Source organism: Capsicum annuum, chromosome 6 (assembly GCF_002878395.1).
Source record: "Capsicum annuum cultivar UCD-10X-F1 chromosome 6, UCD10Xv1.1, whole genome shotgun sequence".
NCBI lineage: Eukaryota > Viridiplantae > Streptophyta > Magnoliopsida > Solanales > Solanaceae > Capsicum > Capsicum annuum.
The window spans coordinates 208,925,324-208,944,672 of record NC_061116.1 but is presented as its reverse complement, the minus strand read 5'-3'; the positions used below and the strand labels follow the sequence as shown (position 1 = coordinate 208,944,672).

General features: G+C 33.4%; 3 protein-coding genes across 3 annotated transcripts; 1 reads left to right on the top strand and 2 right to left on the bottom strand.

Annotated features, from left to right (window-relative positions):
- Positions 1-559: 559 nt before the first annotated feature.
- Positions 560-7,203, bottom strand: LOC107855421. The gene is made up of 3 exons (XM_016700436.2): positions 6,748-7,203; positions 1,489-2,830; positions 560-994 (listed from the first exon to the last, which is right to left on the bottom strand). Exons 1-3 carry the CDS (start codon positions 7,120-7,122, stop codon positions 765-767), a joined length of 1,947 nt encoding a protein of 648 aa, XP_016555922.1. The 5' UTR covers positions 7,123-7,203; the 3' UTR covers positions 560-764.
- A 7,089-nt stretch (positions 7,204-14,292) lies between these two features.
- Positions 14,293-14,898, top strand: LOC107855356. Its single transcript, XM_016700358.1, has 2 exons — positions 14,293-14,577; positions 14,665-14,898. The coding sequence occupies exons 1-2, from the start codon at positions 14,293-14,295 to the stop codon at positions 14,896-14,898; spliced, it is 519 nt and encodes a 172-aa protein (XP_016555844.1).
- A 2,864-nt stretch (positions 14,899-17,762) lies between these two features.
- On the bottom strand, positions 17,763-18,648 carry LOC107855369. The gene is made up of 3 exons (XM_016700370.2): positions 18,496-18,648; positions 18,280-18,338; positions 17,763-18,071 (listed from the first exon to the last, which is right to left on the bottom strand). The coding sequence occupies exons 1-3, from the start codon at positions 18,590-18,592 to the stop codon at positions 17,895-17,897; spliced, it is 333 nt and encodes a 110-aa protein (XP_016555856.1). The 5' UTR covers positions 18,593-18,648; the 3' UTR covers positions 17,763-17,894.
- Between the last annotated feature and the right edge of the window lie 701 nt (positions 18,649-19,349).

Sequence of the window (19,349 nt, the reverse complement as noted above, 5' to 3'; positions counted from 1 at the left end):
TAAAAAAAGTCACTATATATATTAAAAATAAAAAGTATAATAATTTTAAAGAGGTAAAGAAAAATAAAAATTAATAGTGTAAGGGTAAAATAGGTATTTAAAAAAGACAAGTAGGAAAAGGAGGGAGTGGGGAGGAGAATGTATATTGTTTAAAGTTGAGGGGAGAGTTTGAGGGAATTTGAAATTATAATTATCTTATTCTTTAAAACTGCTATATACGTAATACTAAAAAAGTAATGTTATAAGAAAAATTTTATGTAAAAATTTAAAGATTGAGGTTATATGTAATAATAATAAAAGTTGAAATTGGAGTTGAAAAATTGTGAAAACAACAAAAACCTGTTTTCCCTTTTCAGAATTTTTTTTTGAAATTATTTTCTGAATTTTCATGGCCAAACACCACAATTTCCAACTCCGAAAAAATTTTTCAAAAAAAAGGGAAAAATTTCCATGGCCAAACGGGCACTAGACTCTATAACTAAAATCTAAACTCTCACCATGGTATAACTTTTTTAAACTATACTATTTCGAGTAAACTTATCGACAGAAGTACGATGTATAACTTGACAAACGAAATGAGTTTTTCATAAATATGATAGGACACAGTATAACCCATTAAAATGATAAATATCCCTTGAACTAATTTATCGATGGTCGAATGGTGACCTATATATCCCCTGAAGAAGTACAGGCAACTGTCTAATTGTTTTGCAATCTACCAACATCCCCTAATTGTATGGCCTTAAATAAAAATGTACCAATCCTCAGCTGTTTTCTAGCAGTATGGTATTCACCACATTCTGTACAAATAAAAAGAAACATTCTCGGCATGATTTAGGCATTAGAGTAGATCTCCTGAGTTCCTTATCTTCCCCGCCATGGACGCACACACATTCTGGAAGGGAAGAAATACCAGGTGTTTTGTGCTCCAGGCCACATGCAGCTAAGATGGAGTGAGTGGATAGCCTTGCAACTTTCTTAAATGTGTCAACTTCTGCAGCACAGATGAGAATCGATTAAAATCATATGGAGAGTCGAGAAATAGAATATCATGCAGTAGACTTTTTGTTTTTGGTCATACAGATTACAAGATTTGTTGTTTGCAGTAAGTTCCTTTACTTCTTTTTCTGAACTGCTTTGGACTGTGTTTTCTTGAGCCGAGGGTTTATTGGAAACAGCCTCTCTACATCTGAGGCAGAGGTAAGGTCTGCGTACGCCCTACCCTCCCCAAACCCCGCTTGCTGGGACTACACTACACTGGATGTGTTGTTGTCATGCAGATTACAAGACTGATGATTCCATGTGCTAAAGTGCTAGGGATGATCAAAGTATTATAGATGTATGCATATATTTACTGTGAACGACCCATTATTAGGGTACATTGACAATTAGGAGAAAGAATAACATACTTGGACAACAGTTATTTACTATCTAAAAATGAAGTGCTACATGCATCAGCTAACTACAGGTCAAAAATAAAAGCCATACCGAGCTTTTTATCTCTGCACAGGATTTTCAGGTTTAGCTTCACAAGAGATTGGATTTCAGTCTTAGCATCAGATTCCACCTCAACTCCTCTCTTAGTGCCACTCGTTTCGACCTTGAGTTTCTCCTGTGGGGGATTCACAGTGCCATTCGAGGAAGAACTGATCTCTTTGTTATAGCCTACAGTAGTTGCAATTGATGTCGACCTGATAGAAGAAGTCAAGTGTGTGGACCCACCACACAACTTATTCTTCTGTGGTAGCCCATTGTTCGCACGATAGACATCTGGCTGAAGTGAAGTCTGAGACTCCTTAGAAGATACAAGTTCACTATTTGATGGTCTGCATACCGTTGAGGAACCTCTATATACACCTGAAGCACCTTTTTTTTTAATATCCAACTTACAAACATGACTCTCGGAATCACTACCTGGTCCAACATTTTGAATATGTGTAGGCTGGTGCTGTTCAATCTTTAGTGAGACAGACCTTGAGCTCAATTCACCGGCTTCTTTGCAGCTAGTATTTTTCTTAACTATTTGTTTTGATGCCTGACCATAACTTTTGTTCTTGTCACTATTTCGTTCCATCGCCTTAGCCATATTCATCATTTTCCATGCCTTCTCCACCTCTATTGACCCTTTAGTGTCCTGCCTACTTTGATTGGAAGGCTGAGATTTCATTGGTTGACTTGAGCAAGATACTAAAGGTTGTTCACCAGAACAGCTGCGACGCACTGGATTTAGTTTAGCAATACTAGCATTACTCACTTTGCTAGAAGGAAACCTCAAGGATCCACTTCGAAAACCATTCCAATGTTCGCGCATTGCGCGTATCCTATCATGGACATTGCGGCAATGCCCCAGTGTTCTGGCATTGAACTTAGTGGTGAGTCCATTATTTCCTACAGACCCCAACCTAATCGAGCGGCTTCGAGAAGTACTTTGCCTAAAAAATTCAATATGAGATGAACTGTCGGAAGCATTCAAAGAGCCAGTTGGAGCGCTTTCAACACTATCACCATAGGAGTCTCGTACAATATCAGATATAGATAAATGCCTTGTTGATTCTGCTGAATTGGGGTCAGTGAAACTCGTTTGTGTATAGCAATCTGATTGGATCTCACTCTGGGCCTGTTCAGCCTTCAAAAGTGAGCAGTCTGCACAAAACCAATCACCCTCAGGAACAGTAGCACCAAGGCCAACACAGTAAGTATGGTAAGCAGTGTCACAAAGGTCGCACAACAGAAGAAGACTCTCATCGGCCGAGCTGTGGCACACGTTACATTGCGCTTCCGCATATAGATCCTGTGGTCCAGTTGTTGCATTTCCATGACAATGATAAACCTGCATAAGCACTTTCATCAGTAATACAGGAGAAGAAAGTATACTTAGTCTAACCTATCATAAACCGTGAGAATCATTAAAAATAGAGAAAATACATCAAATCCCCCCTCCCACCCACAAAAAAAAGACAAAAAAACCACCCACCACAACCATCAATTCAAGGATGAAGTGAATTAATGCCTCCTTAATGGATGACATGGCAAAGAAAATGTTATCAGCTTTGAAAAGCGCATGAAAGAAAAAATAACGCTAAAAATGGTCAAAACTCTACATATGACATATACTTATATTGGATGACAATTTATTATACTTAATTATCCTTTTCTTAATATTGTTTTTTCTTTCCCCTCAATTTTCAGACGCCTACCTCTGTTCATCACGCCATTCTCTTTTTCTTTTTTGGTTCTTTGCAATAAATTTAGTAATGGATTTAATATTATAACACATCATCGAGAAAAGATCAAATTTATTTCATAGATTAAATAAGGATTTGATTTGCCAAAAAAGTTGTTCATTGTTGCCATTTTTGCCGATAAAGTTTACCATGTATATGTTTTCTTTCTAAAACATTGATTAAAATATTATTTTTCCAGATCTGAACCTTTACATCAAAATTCAAGATTAAAAAATAGAGACTAAAATCATCCCACCTTCACCAGAAAATCAGAAAATCAAATTCCAGGAACCTTACTTTTCCTTTGTAAACTGTCCATTGATTTCATCAACAAACTATCCATCAAGAAGCCCTATGAATCAAGGGGGCGCGTGTGTCATTTGTAAATTTGATAACTAAAAATATTTTGCTATGAAAGTGCAGCTCTATAAGCAGCCATGAATATGGAGAGAGAAAAGAAAGTGAAAGAAGAAAAGAAGGGAAAGTTTTTTAGACTATGATCATCATCATTAATGGTTTTTTTACGTAACAACAACAACATACCCACTGAAAGCGTAGAGTGTACGGAGTATGGACACCTTACCACTACCTCGTGGAGGTAGAGAGGCTGTTTTGGAGATAAAGCTTAAAATAAGTGCTTATAAATTAAGCAGATAAGTGTTTGAATACAAGTACTGAAACTGAAAAAAAATTGTTAATGTGTTTGGTAAACAAGTGATGTTAAGCATCTTTTTGTTGTCAAAATGACTTAAATGTCCTTAAAGTTGGTAACACCGTAAATAAGGTGGATTATTTATAATTTTTAATTCTAAAATAATTTTTTTGAACAAACCTTCAATGTAATGATGGATTCGCTGAAAACAAAGGAGAAAGATGAAAGAAGAAATTGGAGGGAAGAGACGAAGAGAAGTGACAAAGAAAAAAAGAAAGAAAACAATAGATTTAAGGGCTACAAGTTCAGGGGGTATTGTTGGAATTGGAAGAAAATATAAGGGATAAAAAGGTAAATATTTTGATCAAACCTAAAAGAATTTTAATCTATAAAGTAACCCAGATTCTCACTTTTTGTTTTTTCTTAATCAATTTTTAGCTTTTTTTAAGCACTTTTTAATTTTACCAAACACCTAAAAAAGCTAAAAAAGAGATTAAAAGCTAGTTTGACCAAATTTTAATCTTATCCAAACGGGCTCCATGTAGCTCGAGTACAACAAATCAAAGTAAGTACGGGAGGTTTAGGAGGGAGACGGGTGGTGGAGAAACGGCGTTTATACACGGGACATTTGGAGTCAACTTTAGACCACTCAATGATACAAGCAAAGCAGAAGTTATGATTGCAACTATTGATACAACCTCTAATAATTGTCATTCCATGTCCAGTCTGTTCATTTTCTTAAAAATTTTCCCATCTTATTTCTTCTTTCCCTTTCTTTTCTTTCTCCATATTCATGGCCGCTTATAGAGCTGCACTTACATAGCAAAAATAGTTTTAGTTATCAGATTCGCAAAACACAGAAGCATCGCCTTAATTCATAGGGCGTCTCAGTTGGATAGTTTATAGATGAAATTGAGAGACAATTTACGAAGGAAGGTAAGGTCGCCGAATTTTAATTTGCTGATGAAGGTGGGACGATTTCAGTCTCTACTTTTGGATCTTGAATTTCGACTTGTAAGGGTTAAGATCCGAAAAAAAGAATATTTTAATCAATGTTTTAGAAAGAAAACACATACATGGTAAAGTTTGTCTATAAAAATAGCAACAATGAACAACTTTCCCGGCTAATCAAATCCCTCTCTAATCTATGAAATAAATTTGATATTTTTTCAATGATGTGTTATAATATTAAATTTATTAACTAAATTTATTGCAAAGAACCAAAAAAAACAAAGAGAAGGGGAGGCGTCAGAAAATTCTGGAGAACGAAAGAGAAAAGGGAGAAAGAATAAGCAAGAGACAAGAAAAAGAAAACCTAAAAGGAAAGCGAAAATATTAAGTATAATTACGTATAATAAATTATCATCCAATCAGCACACGACATATGTATAGTTTTGACCATTTTTAGCGTTATTTTTTCCTTCACTTGTTTGTCTAAACTGATAACATTATTCAGTAGGTATTAATTCACTTCAGACTAGAATAGGGGGTATACAAATGACCGTGAAATTAAAGTTAAATTTAGTGGGACAAGTTTGGGTGGGAGGGGAGGGGGATTTTATGTATTTTCTCTTAAAAATATACATATGAAGAACATGTATGAACCACAAAAAGTGGAAACAACACAAATCGTCTTCCAATCCAAACCGTTAAAGCATTAAGACAATTCTAACAAAAATTTTACTATTCAAAGTGCAATGAGAAGTTCATAACTTCTCCATCAATGCGTTAAAAGATAGCAGATCACTAATAGGAAACTATCCATTTGGTCAGAAACTTAAGATGAATACTAATGTGTAAACAACAGTTTCATAATTACGAGATATAAAGGCGTAAATGCATGATAATGAAATCGCCATAGACCAAGTGGCTAGCTTTTATACAGCAAATGAACATCATCTTTTCATTAAATTACTAAATTACATAGTATAACTAAACAGAAACAGTTTGCCATTTCAAAGTTGAAAATCAACAAGAATGAGCCTTATTACATTGCTAAAAAGATAATCTATATAGACTGTTTATCCTTAGATGTAATTCAAATGAGAACTCAATGTTATCAAAGGCACGCTTAAGCCCTGAAGCGTGTTGAGGACTTCGCCTCGCTTTATGCGCACTTCATTGTCGTCAACAAGTTTTGAAGGCATAATTTCCTTGCTAATAACCCTCTTCTGCAGAGGTGACACTAAACAATTGATATTTACTTTATCACAATCTTTTTTTTTTTTATAACTGTGATGTCAGGGTCAACTTTTGCGCAACTCGACTAAATCCACAAGATACCCGTCTCCTTGACTAAATCCACTGGATACTTGTCACCTCCCACCAGCAACACTTTATCGTTATCTTCTTTTGATTCTTTTTTTAATCCATATATTTGTCATTCATTCTTATAACAATTAACCTTGGACTAAACATAAATATTTTACTTTTTCTCCCTTCGCGCCTTTTTTCATTAAATCCCACACCTCTATTTGCGCTTTTCGCTTACGCCCCAACAGACGTTACAACTTTTTTTTGCCCTTTTCGCTTTTGATAACACTCTTTGGACTATAATCATCAACATTACTAACAGATTTAAATTTAATTTAAACCTAGATTAACATAAACTTAAATGGTATTACTACATAATAACAACAAACAACATAGCCAGTGAAATCCCACAAGTGAGTCTGGAGAGGTTAGAGTGTAAGCAGACCTTACCGCTAACTCCTGGCTCGAGTATCAGAGGTTAGAGTGTACGCAGAGCTTACCATTACCTCCTGGCTCGAGTATGGAAAACGATAACGAATAGTTTTATAACATAAATAAATCAAATGAACGTATAAACTTGATCAATCAAAATTCAAGAGCAAGAGTAAAGATCAGAACCTGATCGCGGACAGGTACATTAACAACGCGTTCGGAGGGGAAAACGGGAGGTTTAGGAGGTCGACGAATGGTGGAGAAACGGCGTTTACACATGGGACATTTCGACTCAACTTTAGACCACTCAATGATACATACAAAGCAGAAGTAATGATCGCAACTATCGATACATCCTCGTATAATTGTCGTTCCATCTCCACTTTCATTCAAGCAAATTCCACAGCATTCCTGTTCCTCTTCACAATCCGAATGTTCCAGCTTCGATTTGCCTTTGTCGGATGAGGACGGTGGAGATTCAGGTGAATTTAGGGTTAGGGTTTTGACCCGTTTGTTTGGATGGTTTTCCGGAGCTCCGGCATCTTCCACGTCGGACGCCATGTCTGAGAATTTTTGAGAAATTTAGGAAACGCCGGAATTGTTCTCGTCGTTAGTGGTTTTGTTCCCCATAGTAACATGAATTTGGATAATGATGCTTTTCACTTGATGGGAGATTTTTTTGGGCCCATGGGCTCGAATCTTATAAGTAAACATGTATATGAGGCCCAAGCCCAAATACAAACTTTTGTGCATCAAAAGTTGCAATAATTGGTTTTATGGAACCCAAGGCAAACCCAAAACTTCCATCACAGCCTCAAACAATTTGGATGAGTAGTCTGCGGTGAGAACTTTGTGTTTAACTGCTCATTATGCAGTAGCTCGCAAATCTCATAGGAGATATAAGTATCACCAGACAAGCCCTATATGACGAGCTCATAACTGAGCGACAGACGGAGGCTGAATTCGATCTTATATCTCCTCAGGATCGGCTCAAGTAAATCTGTGTCCTAAGGTAAAAATCAAATGGAGACCTTATGTTTTTAAGAAGAAACAATTATTTTTATAAAGTTTATTTTTAAAATTATATAATCGTATTTAATAATTCTTTTATAATTAATAATATAGTCAATGCATTAAAAATTTTTTACTACATCAAATTCCTAAATTTTTTTATATAAAAAGTTTCTTTTTTCAAAAAATAGTGTTTAATATCTTTCTTAAAATTTGTAATTTATTATTACTAAAAAAAAAATGAGGCCCTCAAATTTTAGAGCCTTAGGCGGCCGCCATTTCTCCGAAAGGTTGAGCCACCCCTGTATCTCCCACATAAAAGACCCACCTCCCAAACACTCAGTCATGCCCTTGCAGGGCAGGTTGAAATAATTCTGGTGTATCCCTTTTCTAGAATTACCTTTGAAAAGTTACCGATAAACCCTTCCATTAACTAGTTTAATTTATTAGTGTGGGTGATGTATACACAATGTATACACATATTAGTATCAATGTATATATTATGTATATTTATAAAGCACCACTTAATATGAAAGGAAGGGTAGTACTTCTTTTTCAAGACATTTGATTAAGGGACAAGGGTGAGTTGGTAAAAACTCTTCTACTTTTTTAGCAATGACAGTAGATGGCTCAAGAATAATGCTACTAAAGTGTTTGTTTTAGACTCCTCAAATTTTGAGGCCTCAAAATTTAATTGTAAATTTTATGATTTTAAGTTCTCTTGAAATAATAATAAATATTGTGAAATACATTTTTAAAAATTATCAAAAAAAATAAAGAACGAAAAAACTATCTAATTTTTATCATAAATATTTTAGAACTTTAAATTAAACAACTCATATTTCATTTAATAAATAAAGCTTTAACAACAAAATCCAAGATAATATATTGCAACAAATGCCTAACATCTTATTAACTATAATTAATCATACTTTTATTAATTGTCATATTAATATATGAAGTTAAATGTTATGTATCTAATACACCAAAAACAATTAATATCCAAGATAAAAAAGAGAACTCTACATTATTACAATATTATTTTTGCATGTATCTCTATACATTTAATATCTTTTATTAAAGTTTGAATTTAGTTCATTAATTTATTGAGACGCGCCTGAATAATAATAATAATCAATAGTTTTTCGATGTTTGATAAAAAACATCACTTATTAAAAATGAGTAGTTAATTACCAAAACCTAAAAAAAAAAAAGGAAGAGCACGTTTGGAACTTAAGACAAAAGTTTTCTGAACTTTTATGAAAATTGCTCTTTTTCTTCAAAACTAAAGCTTTTCTATTAATTGTTGAATCTTTCACAATCATAATAGATAAATTGTTTTTTGAATTTTATAAATTTTATAATCTTCTCATCTATTTTTTAAATCTTTTCCGCATGAACTCATCTTGTGCTTTAACACAATACTCGTACTTTCAGTAATTTCTCATTTGTTATAGTAATACATGCCTACTACTCAAACGGATCATCTCCATCTATGTTTTATCGAATATCAGATGTTGATATCGTAGAGGTGGATAATACTATCACATATGATGATGAGCCATGAATTAGAACGACAGATTGAACCCCATTTGGGTCCTTTGGTAGTTACAGTATGTATTATATCAAGATTGCACTGTCAGATTGGTAGTTACAGTATGTATTATATCAAGATTGCACTGTCAGATTGGGAATTATATCAAGATTGCACTGTCAGATTGGGAAGGAAAAAATAATAAGATTTTTATGGAATGCTAATTTGTTACCTTTTACTTAAATATATTCTTTCGTTGTTTCGAAATAGCTATCATGGAAGAAGAACAAAAAAGAAAGGAAAGTTGAATTAACTTGTGTATAAAGAATTTTCTTTACAGATTATAGAAAAATATTTGGTTGGGTTTTGAAGATTTTTTTATGTAAAGGTTATATTTAATCGTATTTTTTTTCGATATCTTAATTATTATATTATTTTATTATAGTTTCTGTCTCGTTACTATCTACTTTTTCCCTCCAAAGCCTCGCTAATTAAAAAAACTTTTTTTTTTTGTGGGGCAGTAGAAATGATTTTTTTCCCACCAGTTTAACATGAAGTTACAATATTGGATGGTGGAATCCATTTTATTCCTAGACATCTGTTCTTATCTTTAACAAACTAACTTTCTGCCACTATGTTTGTAAGAGTATATTACAGAGTCGAAGACAACGATGGTATTTGCTGTCTTAATGGTTTTACAGCTTTGAATGTCCATCCATGACTTTCCTCTGATTAAAAAATAAAATATTTATTTGACAGAGTTACTCCACATATTTTGCCACCTTGTCATAATATCAGTTGTACGCAATGTCCACAAAATTAATTTTCAAATTTTGATATTACAGGATTCTTGAAGATGTAATCTCGATAGCGTAACACATTGTTTTTGACTTTGATAATCTACAAGTTAGGTTTACCGAAAGTACTTCGAGCATATTTCATTGGCAATTTGAAAGCACAAACTCTTTTAAGGCATTTGTTCTTGCTTTTTGGCTATTTAGTAGTTAGAGTGATGTCTAAGAGGTTGATGGGATCCAAGCACGACTTAATTATATCAAAAATGTTGTAACCGATGTGAAAATTTTGTCCTCTCCTAATTTTTTTTTAAAGGTCAGGAGTTTTACCTAATACGTTTCCGTAATTGATACATGATTGTTGTGTTCTCTCCTACTCCATATTCAGACATATGAACGCATACAAAAATACGTATACAAAAACATTAATGAAAGTGTGAGAGGTTGAATATAGTGAATATGAAAAGAGGTAGAGCTAGGTCAAAGAAAGTCTCTAAGTGAGGTGATCGATTAGATAAGTCATGACACATGAATCGAAGAATTAGGCGGCATAAGGTTTAGTAGAAGTGTTGTTGAGTCAAAATCAAATACTCAATTTAGGAAAAGTAATTATTTCCGTTAAGGAAGCATAAGAGTACATGACCTTTCTTATTTTGCCTCGAGAAGTCAACCAACACAATTATGGACAATTCTATCTAAAATTTGTATAAATAACATAAGTACCAATGGAAGTAATTACATTCTCTCCCATTTTGTTAATTACTTTATTCTCTCTCTATATTAATATTCTGTGTATATGTTGGGATTTTTGTAATATGTTTAGAGAATTGAGATTTTTTGTAATATTGAAAACATAAGTTGTATATTTGTGTAATTTTTATAATATTTTATCTGTATTGTTCATTGCTGTCAGAGTTTTAACTTTGAAGTTAGTAGACCACACCCTCTAATACAATTCACATTCTTGAATCGAAAATAATAAAGCAAGAGATTAATAAGAAATCAAAAAATAAATACAATGATGACGACTTGGAGTTCAAATTAAAGGTCTATGGTATAAATAGTTAAACGTATGGCATGTTACTCTCATGACGTTCCTATTTTTTCCATTATATCTAGCTTTTTTGGATTAAAGAAAAGCTTTTTGTTTAATGATTTTTTAAAAGTTGGTAATTATGTGCATTGTCTCTTTTTAATGTGTGTTTAATTTGTTTTTCCTTTTTTTATTTGGCTCCTTTTTCCATTATTGTGCTATAGTAAAATGGTATTGGTGTAAGCTATCTAGATTCATATGTTTAGATATGATATATACTTTGGTTAACATATTGTAAGCTCAAAATCTGCAGATTAATTGTTAATGAGGCACAAGAATACTCAAAAAAAAAAAAAATTGAAAATGGACAAGGAGATATTCAATAAAATTTGAGAATGGATGAAAAAGGATGACGAAGAAAATTATCATGATATTCAAAAACTTCCATGTGGTTTGCATTATGATCTCTCACCCGACATGAGAGTTCGCATTTTAGTCAATTCTTAAGAAAAATTTGTAAGTTAATAATTGTAAAGTATTTGAAGATAATTGGAATATTTTTTTTTTCTTTTACGATTATAGATATAGTTTCAGTTTATGGGATTTCAATGGATATGTTATTGTAGTATTAACTGTTAAGTTTTATATTAGAGCTTGTCTTTTCAAATTGATGACAAAATATTATTACCTGGATAGAATATTCAAATCCTCATACTTAAACATTAGTTCAGGAAATTTTAAAATCATAATTGATCATTTGAAAACACAAAAACTAATAATACACGTAACAGTCTATTTTTACTATAAATTCCTCCAATTGTATGCAGTTAATATTATGTTAAGTTGCCTTTTTCATAACACACTAAAAAGAATATTTTAACAGGCTTCAGAATCATTTCTTTAGTCATCAGTAAAACCTTTACCTTTATATATTTTACACAAAAATTATAAATTTATATAAAAAAATAAAGGGAAAGATTAGATAATTCTTTTTTCAATATTTCTATTTAAAATAAATTTAATTTATTTCTTATTTGAATTATGTAAAAATTCCTAATAGCATATAGAATTTTAAAGACGAGTTTTACCTTATATAAATTCTTTAAAATCATTAGAATTTTACTTTTTATATACCTTACACTTAAATTTATATAAATTATAGATAAAATAAAATAAAGGGAAGAATAACAAAATATTAAGGAAATTACGTCTACCCAAAAATCTATTGCTTTTCAAATAGAGGACATGCAACATGGATTTTGAACTGAAGGAGACTGAAAAGCTCAAAGGCTACACCGATAGGGTTTTGATTTGAGCATCACTTGCAAACCGGCTAGAATTAGGTGTGGTACGATAATTTTATTGTACACGAATAAGGATGACATTCAGAATTGTAATAATTATAGGGGTATCAAGTTTTAAGCCACACTATGAAAGTTTGGAAAAAAGTCCAGTGATGGAGATGAGAGTAAGGAAGTCATGACTATTTTCAAGAACCCCAATATGATTTCATGCCAGAACGCTCAACTTCAGAAGACATTCATCTTGTAAAGAGATCGGTGGAGCAGTACAGAGAGAGGAAGAAAGACTTGCATATGATGTTCATTAATCTGAAAAAGGTTTACGACAAAGTCCCGATGGTTGTTCTATGAAGATGCTTGGAGGATAAAAATTTACATACGGCGTATATTACGGTGATCCGAGTGGTGTATAATGGAACTAAGACCCGAGTAAGGACAGTAGGAAGAGACTTAGAATACTTTCCAATTGTAATGGAGTTGCATCACGAATCAACTTTTAGCCCATTTATATTTATGTCGGTAATGAATGTTTTGACGCAACATATCCAAAGAGAGGTGTCATGGTGTATGTTATTTGTGGATGACAAAGATATGATGGATGACACCCAAGGTAAAGTTAGCACTAAGTTGGAGGTTTAAAAGCATACCTTAGAGTTTAGAGGGTTCAAGTTGAGTAGAACAAGACAAAATACTTGGAGTATAAGTTCAGTGACGTAACATATGAGGTTGATATGGAAGTGAAGCTTAATACACAAGTTATTTAGAAAGGAAGAAGTTTCGAATATCTTGAGTCAATTATTCAAGAAAGAGGGAGATTAATAATGATGTCACACATAGGTAAAGGATCGATGAAATGGATGTTCGCATCCGGAGTCCTGTGTGATAAGAAGGTGACACCAAAACTTAAAGGCAAGTTCTACAAAGCTGTGGTTAGACCGACCATGTGTATGGCGTGGAGTGTTGGCCGGTCAAGAACTCTCACATCCAAAAGATGAAAGCTGTGGAGATGATGCTGAGATAAATATGTAGACATACTAGAAGAGATAAGATTAAGAATAAAAATATTTGAGACAAGGTAGGAGTGACTGATAGAGAAAAAGATGCGAGAAATAAGGTTGAAATGGTTTGGGTTGAGGGTATTATACTATATATGTTATATGTTGTTTGTATATTTTACTATTCATCAATTTAGATATCAAAACATATATTATACCATTACTTTTATTGGTAAACACTTGATATACGTGCAACACAGTTACACTAAGAATATATAAAATGCCACTTAATATGCAAGGAGGGTTTGTATTTCTTTTTCAAGACATTTGATTAAGGAAAAAAGGTGAGTTGGTAAAAACTCTTCTACTATTAGGAATAGTAGTACTCAAAAGTTTTCATAAAGAGGTTGCTTGAACTAAAATACCACTTATTACATGAGAGTAGCTAGTTACTAAAAGCTAAAATAAAAAAAAAAAATACCACTTATTACATGAGAGTAGCTAGTTACTAAAAGCTAAAATAAAAAAAAAAGGAAAAAGACTCTGTTTTCATCTTGAACTATACACGAAAGTGCTGAGATACATCCGAACTTTAGGAGGGTTCTATTACCCCTAGACTAATTAAAATCGTATTTTTGACAACCTTAGTGCCTATGTGGCACATACGTAGCTGTTGAAAGTTGCTTTAAGAATGCAATTATTTTTTTTCTCCAGCAGTTTTTTTACGTACAATCCTAGTTAAATTAGGAGTCCTATCTTTAGTAGGAAACTAATTAGTTATTCTAATTTTGGTAGAAATAGGTTGTTTCTTTGTCCTATTTTTACTTGTAATAGCAACTATTTAAGTTGCTAAGTTGATGATCAATTATAGTCGGTCTTTTAACAAGAAAATAATCTCTTTTTCTCTATGCATATTCTCTTCTTCAAACTTCATCTCTGTTTCTGTGGCCAACTTTAAATTGAATTCCTGCGTTATTTCTCTTTAACGATTTTACAATTGGTATCTGAGCTTTAATCTTAAAGGATCTGTGAGTGTTTACATCAATTTGATCCAGTGGATACCATGAACGGAGAAGCAAATTTTTCTTCAATGGCACCACCAAATTTCGATGGAGAAAGTTATCAAATCTGGGCAGTAAGAATGTGGATATATCTGCAAGCTTTGGATCTATGGAAAGCTATTGAAGATGAATACGAGATAGCTCCCTTGCCGGACAATCCCACAGTGGCACAGATTAAAACTCACAAGGAGAGGAAAACCAGAAAATCAAAGGCACTGGCATGCTTATTTACTGCAGTTTTATCTAATATCTTCACTCGTATTATGTCTCTGGAATCAGCGAAAGAGGTATGATATTATCTCAAGACTGAGTATGAAGGAGATGAAAGGATTCGAGGTATGCAAGTGTTGAATCTGGCACGTGAATTTGAGCAGCAAAGGATGAAAGAAAGTGAAACCATAAAGGAGTACTCTGTCAGACTCCTTAATTTAACAAATCGCATCAGATTGTTGGGTTCCACTTTAAATGATTCAAGGATCATTGAGAAAATCCTAGTAACGACACCTGAAAGATTTGAGGCTACCTTAACAACCTTAGAAAATACTAAGGACTTGTCCAAGATCACACTTGCAGAGCTCTTAAGTGCTTTTCAAGTGCAAGAGCAATGACGTGTTATGAGACAAGGAGGAGCTGTCGAACGTGCCTTACCAGCCAAGCATCATGATGATGGACGTTCTAAGAAGAAGAATAAGAAGTACTATTCAACTGATGAAGAAGGTGCAGCCACAACAACAAAAATAAAACAGGTGGTTTCAAAGGAAACTACCCTCCTTGTAAGCATTGCGGCAAGCTCGGACATGCATCTTTCAAGTATTGGGAAAGGCCTGATGCTAAGTACACTAAGTGCAATCAGTTTGTGCATGAAGCGATAATCTGCAAGAACAAAACTCGGCAACAAGATACAGAGGCTCGAGTTGTTGATGAACAGAAAGAAGATCAACTCTTTGTCGTATCATGTTTAACAAGCAGTGTCTCAAGCGAGTCGTGGATGATCGATAGCTTGCACAAATCATATGACTTGCGATAAAGATCTTTTTAACGATTTGAGCCCTACTAAAGTTACAAAATTTAGAATCGGCCATAGTGGTTATATTCCAGCAAAAGGAATGGGAACCATTATAATTGAAACACAATCGGGCACTAAAATAATTTCTGATGTTCTTTATGTACCCGATTTGGACCAGAACTTGTTAAGTGTTGGTCAGTTATTAGAAAAAGATTTCAAATTGTATTTCAAAGATAAACATTGCTTGATCAAGGAAGCATTTGGACAAGACCTACTTAAAGCCAAAATTAGAGCAGAGGTTTCTCGTTAAATCCATTGGAAGAAGAGCATGGATATCACGAGTTGTGTGTGAAGCCACCTCTGCTAAAAGAAGACATTTCACCTGATGATGAAGGCTGGCTTTGTCCTGGTTGCGATTGCAAAGTTGACTGCATTGACTTACTTAATGATCGTTAAGGAACAGACCTTTCCGTCACTGACAGTTGGCAGAAAGTATATCCCAAGGAAGCTGCTGCGGCTGCGTCTGGGAGAAGCTAGATGATATTTCTGGACTGTCATCGGATGATGACTACAACCCTGAAAATCCATATGTAAATAAAAAAATAATTCTGAGGTTGAGAAAACGTTCATGATGGAAGGAAAGGTTGCTTCGGATCCCGTTGCCATTGATGCACCTGGAGGGTTACTTTTTGAATGGTGGTCTGTGTTTTGGGACATTTTCATAGCACGGATAAATGAAAAACATTTTGAAGCAGCAGCAACGTACATAGAGACGCAGCAGATGAAAGTAAGGGAGTATCAACAACAACTACAGATCTAGTAGTTACAACTCATGCAACAACGAAATGCCCAGTTACAGCGAAGGGATCAAAATCCCTCCCTTGGTGGTCCTATAAATGTTATAAACTCTAAAGGCATGATGGGGCAACCATCTGCCAGTGTTTTGGCCTTGAAAATGTACAAGGAACAAATGAAGCACCCTCATTCCTTGGACTTAAAGAAAGTTTCACCTCTTATCGATCCCAATAGAATGGCTTTTCTTAAGTCTGCATCTAATCATCAACGGCAGTTGGTCCAAGGTAATTCGGGGAGCATGTCTGCAGCATTGCAACAAATGCAAGGGCGCCCTCATATGATAGCGGATATTAAAACGGATGTTAACTTGAGTGGTGCTCAAAAATCTTTACCCATGGATCTTTCATTAATTTATGGTCAAGCTATTCTACAGTCAAAGTCAGGACTCGGTAATGTAGGCTTGAATCAAGGTATTACTGGTTTACCATTGAAGGGCTGGCCGTTAACTAGAATTGACCATTTGTGGCCAAGTATAGGTCTGCAGGTGCAAACACCCAATATACAGAACCAAAATCAATTTCTTTTGGCATCACTACAACAGCAGGCTCTTGCACAGGTTCAAGCACAAGGACAATCAACAACAGATGTCACTCCTTGCAACAGGACTTTTAAGAAGCTTCTAAGGCAAAGAATTGGTGTTTGCATTTCATAAAGCAAGGATGAGTGTTGAAAGTTGTTTTAAGAATGCAACTGTTTTTTTCTTTTTTCTCCAACAGTTTTTTTACATACAATCCTAGTTAAATTAGGAGTCCTATCTTTGGTAGGAAACTAATTAGTTATTTTAATTTTGGTAGAAATAGGTTGTTTCTTTATCCTATTTTTAGTTGTAATAGCAACTATTTACGTTGCTAAGTTGATGATCAATTATAGTCGGTCTTTCAACAAAAAAATAATCTCTCTTTGTCTCTCTGCATATTCTCTTCTTCAAACTCCATATTTATTTTAGCGGCTAGCTTTTGAATTGAATTTCTGTGTTATTTCCCTTTAACGGTTTTAAACCAACAGTAGCACATCAGTAAATCGACACATTGAAGGTCCACATAGGCACACGTATGTGCTACGTAGGCACGAAGGTTGCTAAAAATATAGTTTTAATCAGTCGGGCTAATAGGACCCTCCTAAAGTTTGGGTGTGTCTCAGCAATTTCGTGTATAGTTCGGGTGGAAACAAAGCATTTTCTAAAAAAAAAAAAAAGAAGAAGCAAGTTTTGAGCCGTTGGTATTTGTAGCATAAGAAATGGTAAAACAGTCTTAACGAATCAAAACTGCAATACTAACATCATCATCTATAGTACAATGAGAAAGGAACCAAAAAAGTTGTAGATGACTAATTTGCAAAGTCAAAACATATTCCACATTATATACAAGTAACAATTGAACTAAGATTAGAAAAACATAAGGCACTATACAAGTAAAGATAAAAGGAACGAGGGAAGAAACGAGGCAAGTGTTCTCAAAAAGAAAATCGTGAGGGGAATTCTCAAGTCGAGATTTCAGAAAGTGCACAATATCATGCATCAACTTTTATTGCTTTTTCAACACTGTTAGTGTGTGCATTTATGTATGTATATTACTACACATCACAAGAAGCTGCTTGTATATGAACATGATGAAAATATTCAAATTCTATAGACTAATTATCTTAAATTTTCCATTATATTGGATGCATACAAGTATATATGTATCCTTTTCATCACTAAAGCATATAATATAGAGTATTATATCACAATGTATAATCTGAGACTCAATTATTCCTTGGAGGGTGTGTTACTGGCATGCTATAATCAGCATCACTGAACTCCATTAAACTTGCTCTATTCACCTTCACATTTGACAATTTGCCTTGCAATTTTCTCTTTTTCCCCTCCCACTTTGTTGCAACTGAATTCTTGTAATCTTCTTTACTCATTTTATTGTCTTCCTGGAATTTCAATCACAACCCCTTTAATATTTTAAAAAACGGGGTAAAGGAAGATTAAATGAAAGAGGGGATAACAAGATGAGGGGATCGAATGAAAGTTCTGGTAGCTAATTAAAGCTAGTAAGATTTCCTTATTCTCATTTGGGAAAAAAATAAAAAAAAAACAAGGATAAAACAAGTTAGTGCACATCTTTTTTTTTTGAATAACCTTTTCTCCTAAGTTGGTAATGCCATTTCCAGCTTCATCGACACCAGTATGTTGTTCAACTGCATAAGGCAGAATATGTAAATTAAAAAAACTACTGTATATATATAGTATATTGAGATCATAATCCCTCAAAAATATTTTTTTAATTAAATTATGACATAATTATATGTAGATGTATTGAATTGGGGAAAAGAAAAATAAAGGATTAATTAGTACCTTGTTCATGAGTAGTAGTAGTAGTATGAGCAATGGTAGTATCATTTATGGATAGCAAAATGAAAACAAGAACAAACATAAATTTTAAGGACAACATTTTTCACCTTTCTTTTGTTATGTCAAAAAGGGAGGGGAAGCACATAGAAAGAAACTGGAATTATATTTATAGGAAAAGACAAGTTCAAAAACTTAGTCAAACCTTGGGTTCACAAGTACAACTAACTTTTTCTTCTCACTCCATCCGTTTTAAAATGGTTGGCTTTGTTGATTTTGTCGAAAATATTTACTAATTTATTTATAAAATTTGTTTTATTAATTAATCTTGTAGATATAAATTTAGATATATACATTTTATATAGTTATTTAATAATATGAGTAGTATTGAAAGAACATAATAAAATATTTTTGATTTCATAAATAAGAGAACTAAATTGAAATAAAAATTTTTAACAAGAGGGTCAATAAAAACGAAATGAAGGGAGTAAAAAATGGAGAAAAACGTAAAGTACATTAATAGCTCCCTCCTTGCCTAATTTGTTGTCCGTTGCTTACCAAAATTAGATGTTTCTTAATACTTGTCATTTCACAAAATCAAAACATAATTAGTTGTTTATTTCTATTTTTACCCTTACTAATAATTATGGAGAGATATTAATATATTACTATAAAAAAGAGAAACATTAAATAAAAATGAATAATAAATAAAAATAATTTAATCAAATTAGCTTCAGGTTAATATTTTTCTAAGTTACGTGCAACTTAAAATGGTTATTACAAGTAAATTAGGAACGGAGGGAGTACTAAGGAAAACTGAAACAAAACACTACAAGTGATTTTGTTAGGTGCCAAGAAAC

Excerpts from the sequence above, each read along its gene's own strand:
- LOC107855421 (XM_016700436.2), bottom strand. The coding sequence starts at position 7,122 with ATGGCGTCCGACGTGGAAGATGCCGGAGCTCCGGAAAACCATCCAAAC. Across the intron at positions 2,831-6,747 it reads ATGTACCTGTCCGCGATCAG|GTTTATCATTGTCATGGAAA; the intron begins GTTCTGATCTTT and ends GTGCTTATGCAG. Across the intron at positions 995-1,488 it reads GTGCAGAGATAAAAAGCTCG|AAGTTGACACATTTAAGAAA; the intron begins GTATGGCTTTTA and ends TCTGTGCTGCAG.
- LOC107855369 (XM_016700370.2), bottom strand. The coding sequence starts at position 18,592 with ATGTTGTCCTTAAAATTTATGTTTGTTCTTGTTTTCATTTTGCTATCC. Across the intron at positions 18,339-18,495 it reads TACTACTACTCATGAACAAG|TTGAACAACATACTGGTGTC; the intron begins GTACTAATTAAT and ends TGCCTTATGCAG. Across the intron at positions 18,072-18,279 it reads TTACCAACTTAGGAGAAAAG|GAAGACAATAAAATGAGTAA; the intron begins GTTATTCAAAAA and ends TTGAAATTCCAG.
- LOC107855356 (XM_016700358.1), top strand. The coding sequence starts at position 14,293 with ATGAACGGAGAAGCAAATTTTTCTTCAATGGCACCACCAAATTTCGAT. Across the intron at positions 14,578-14,664 it reads CTCTGGAATCAGCGAAAGAG|CAAAGGATGAAAGAAAGTGA; the intron begins GTATGATATTAT and ends GAATTTGAGCAG.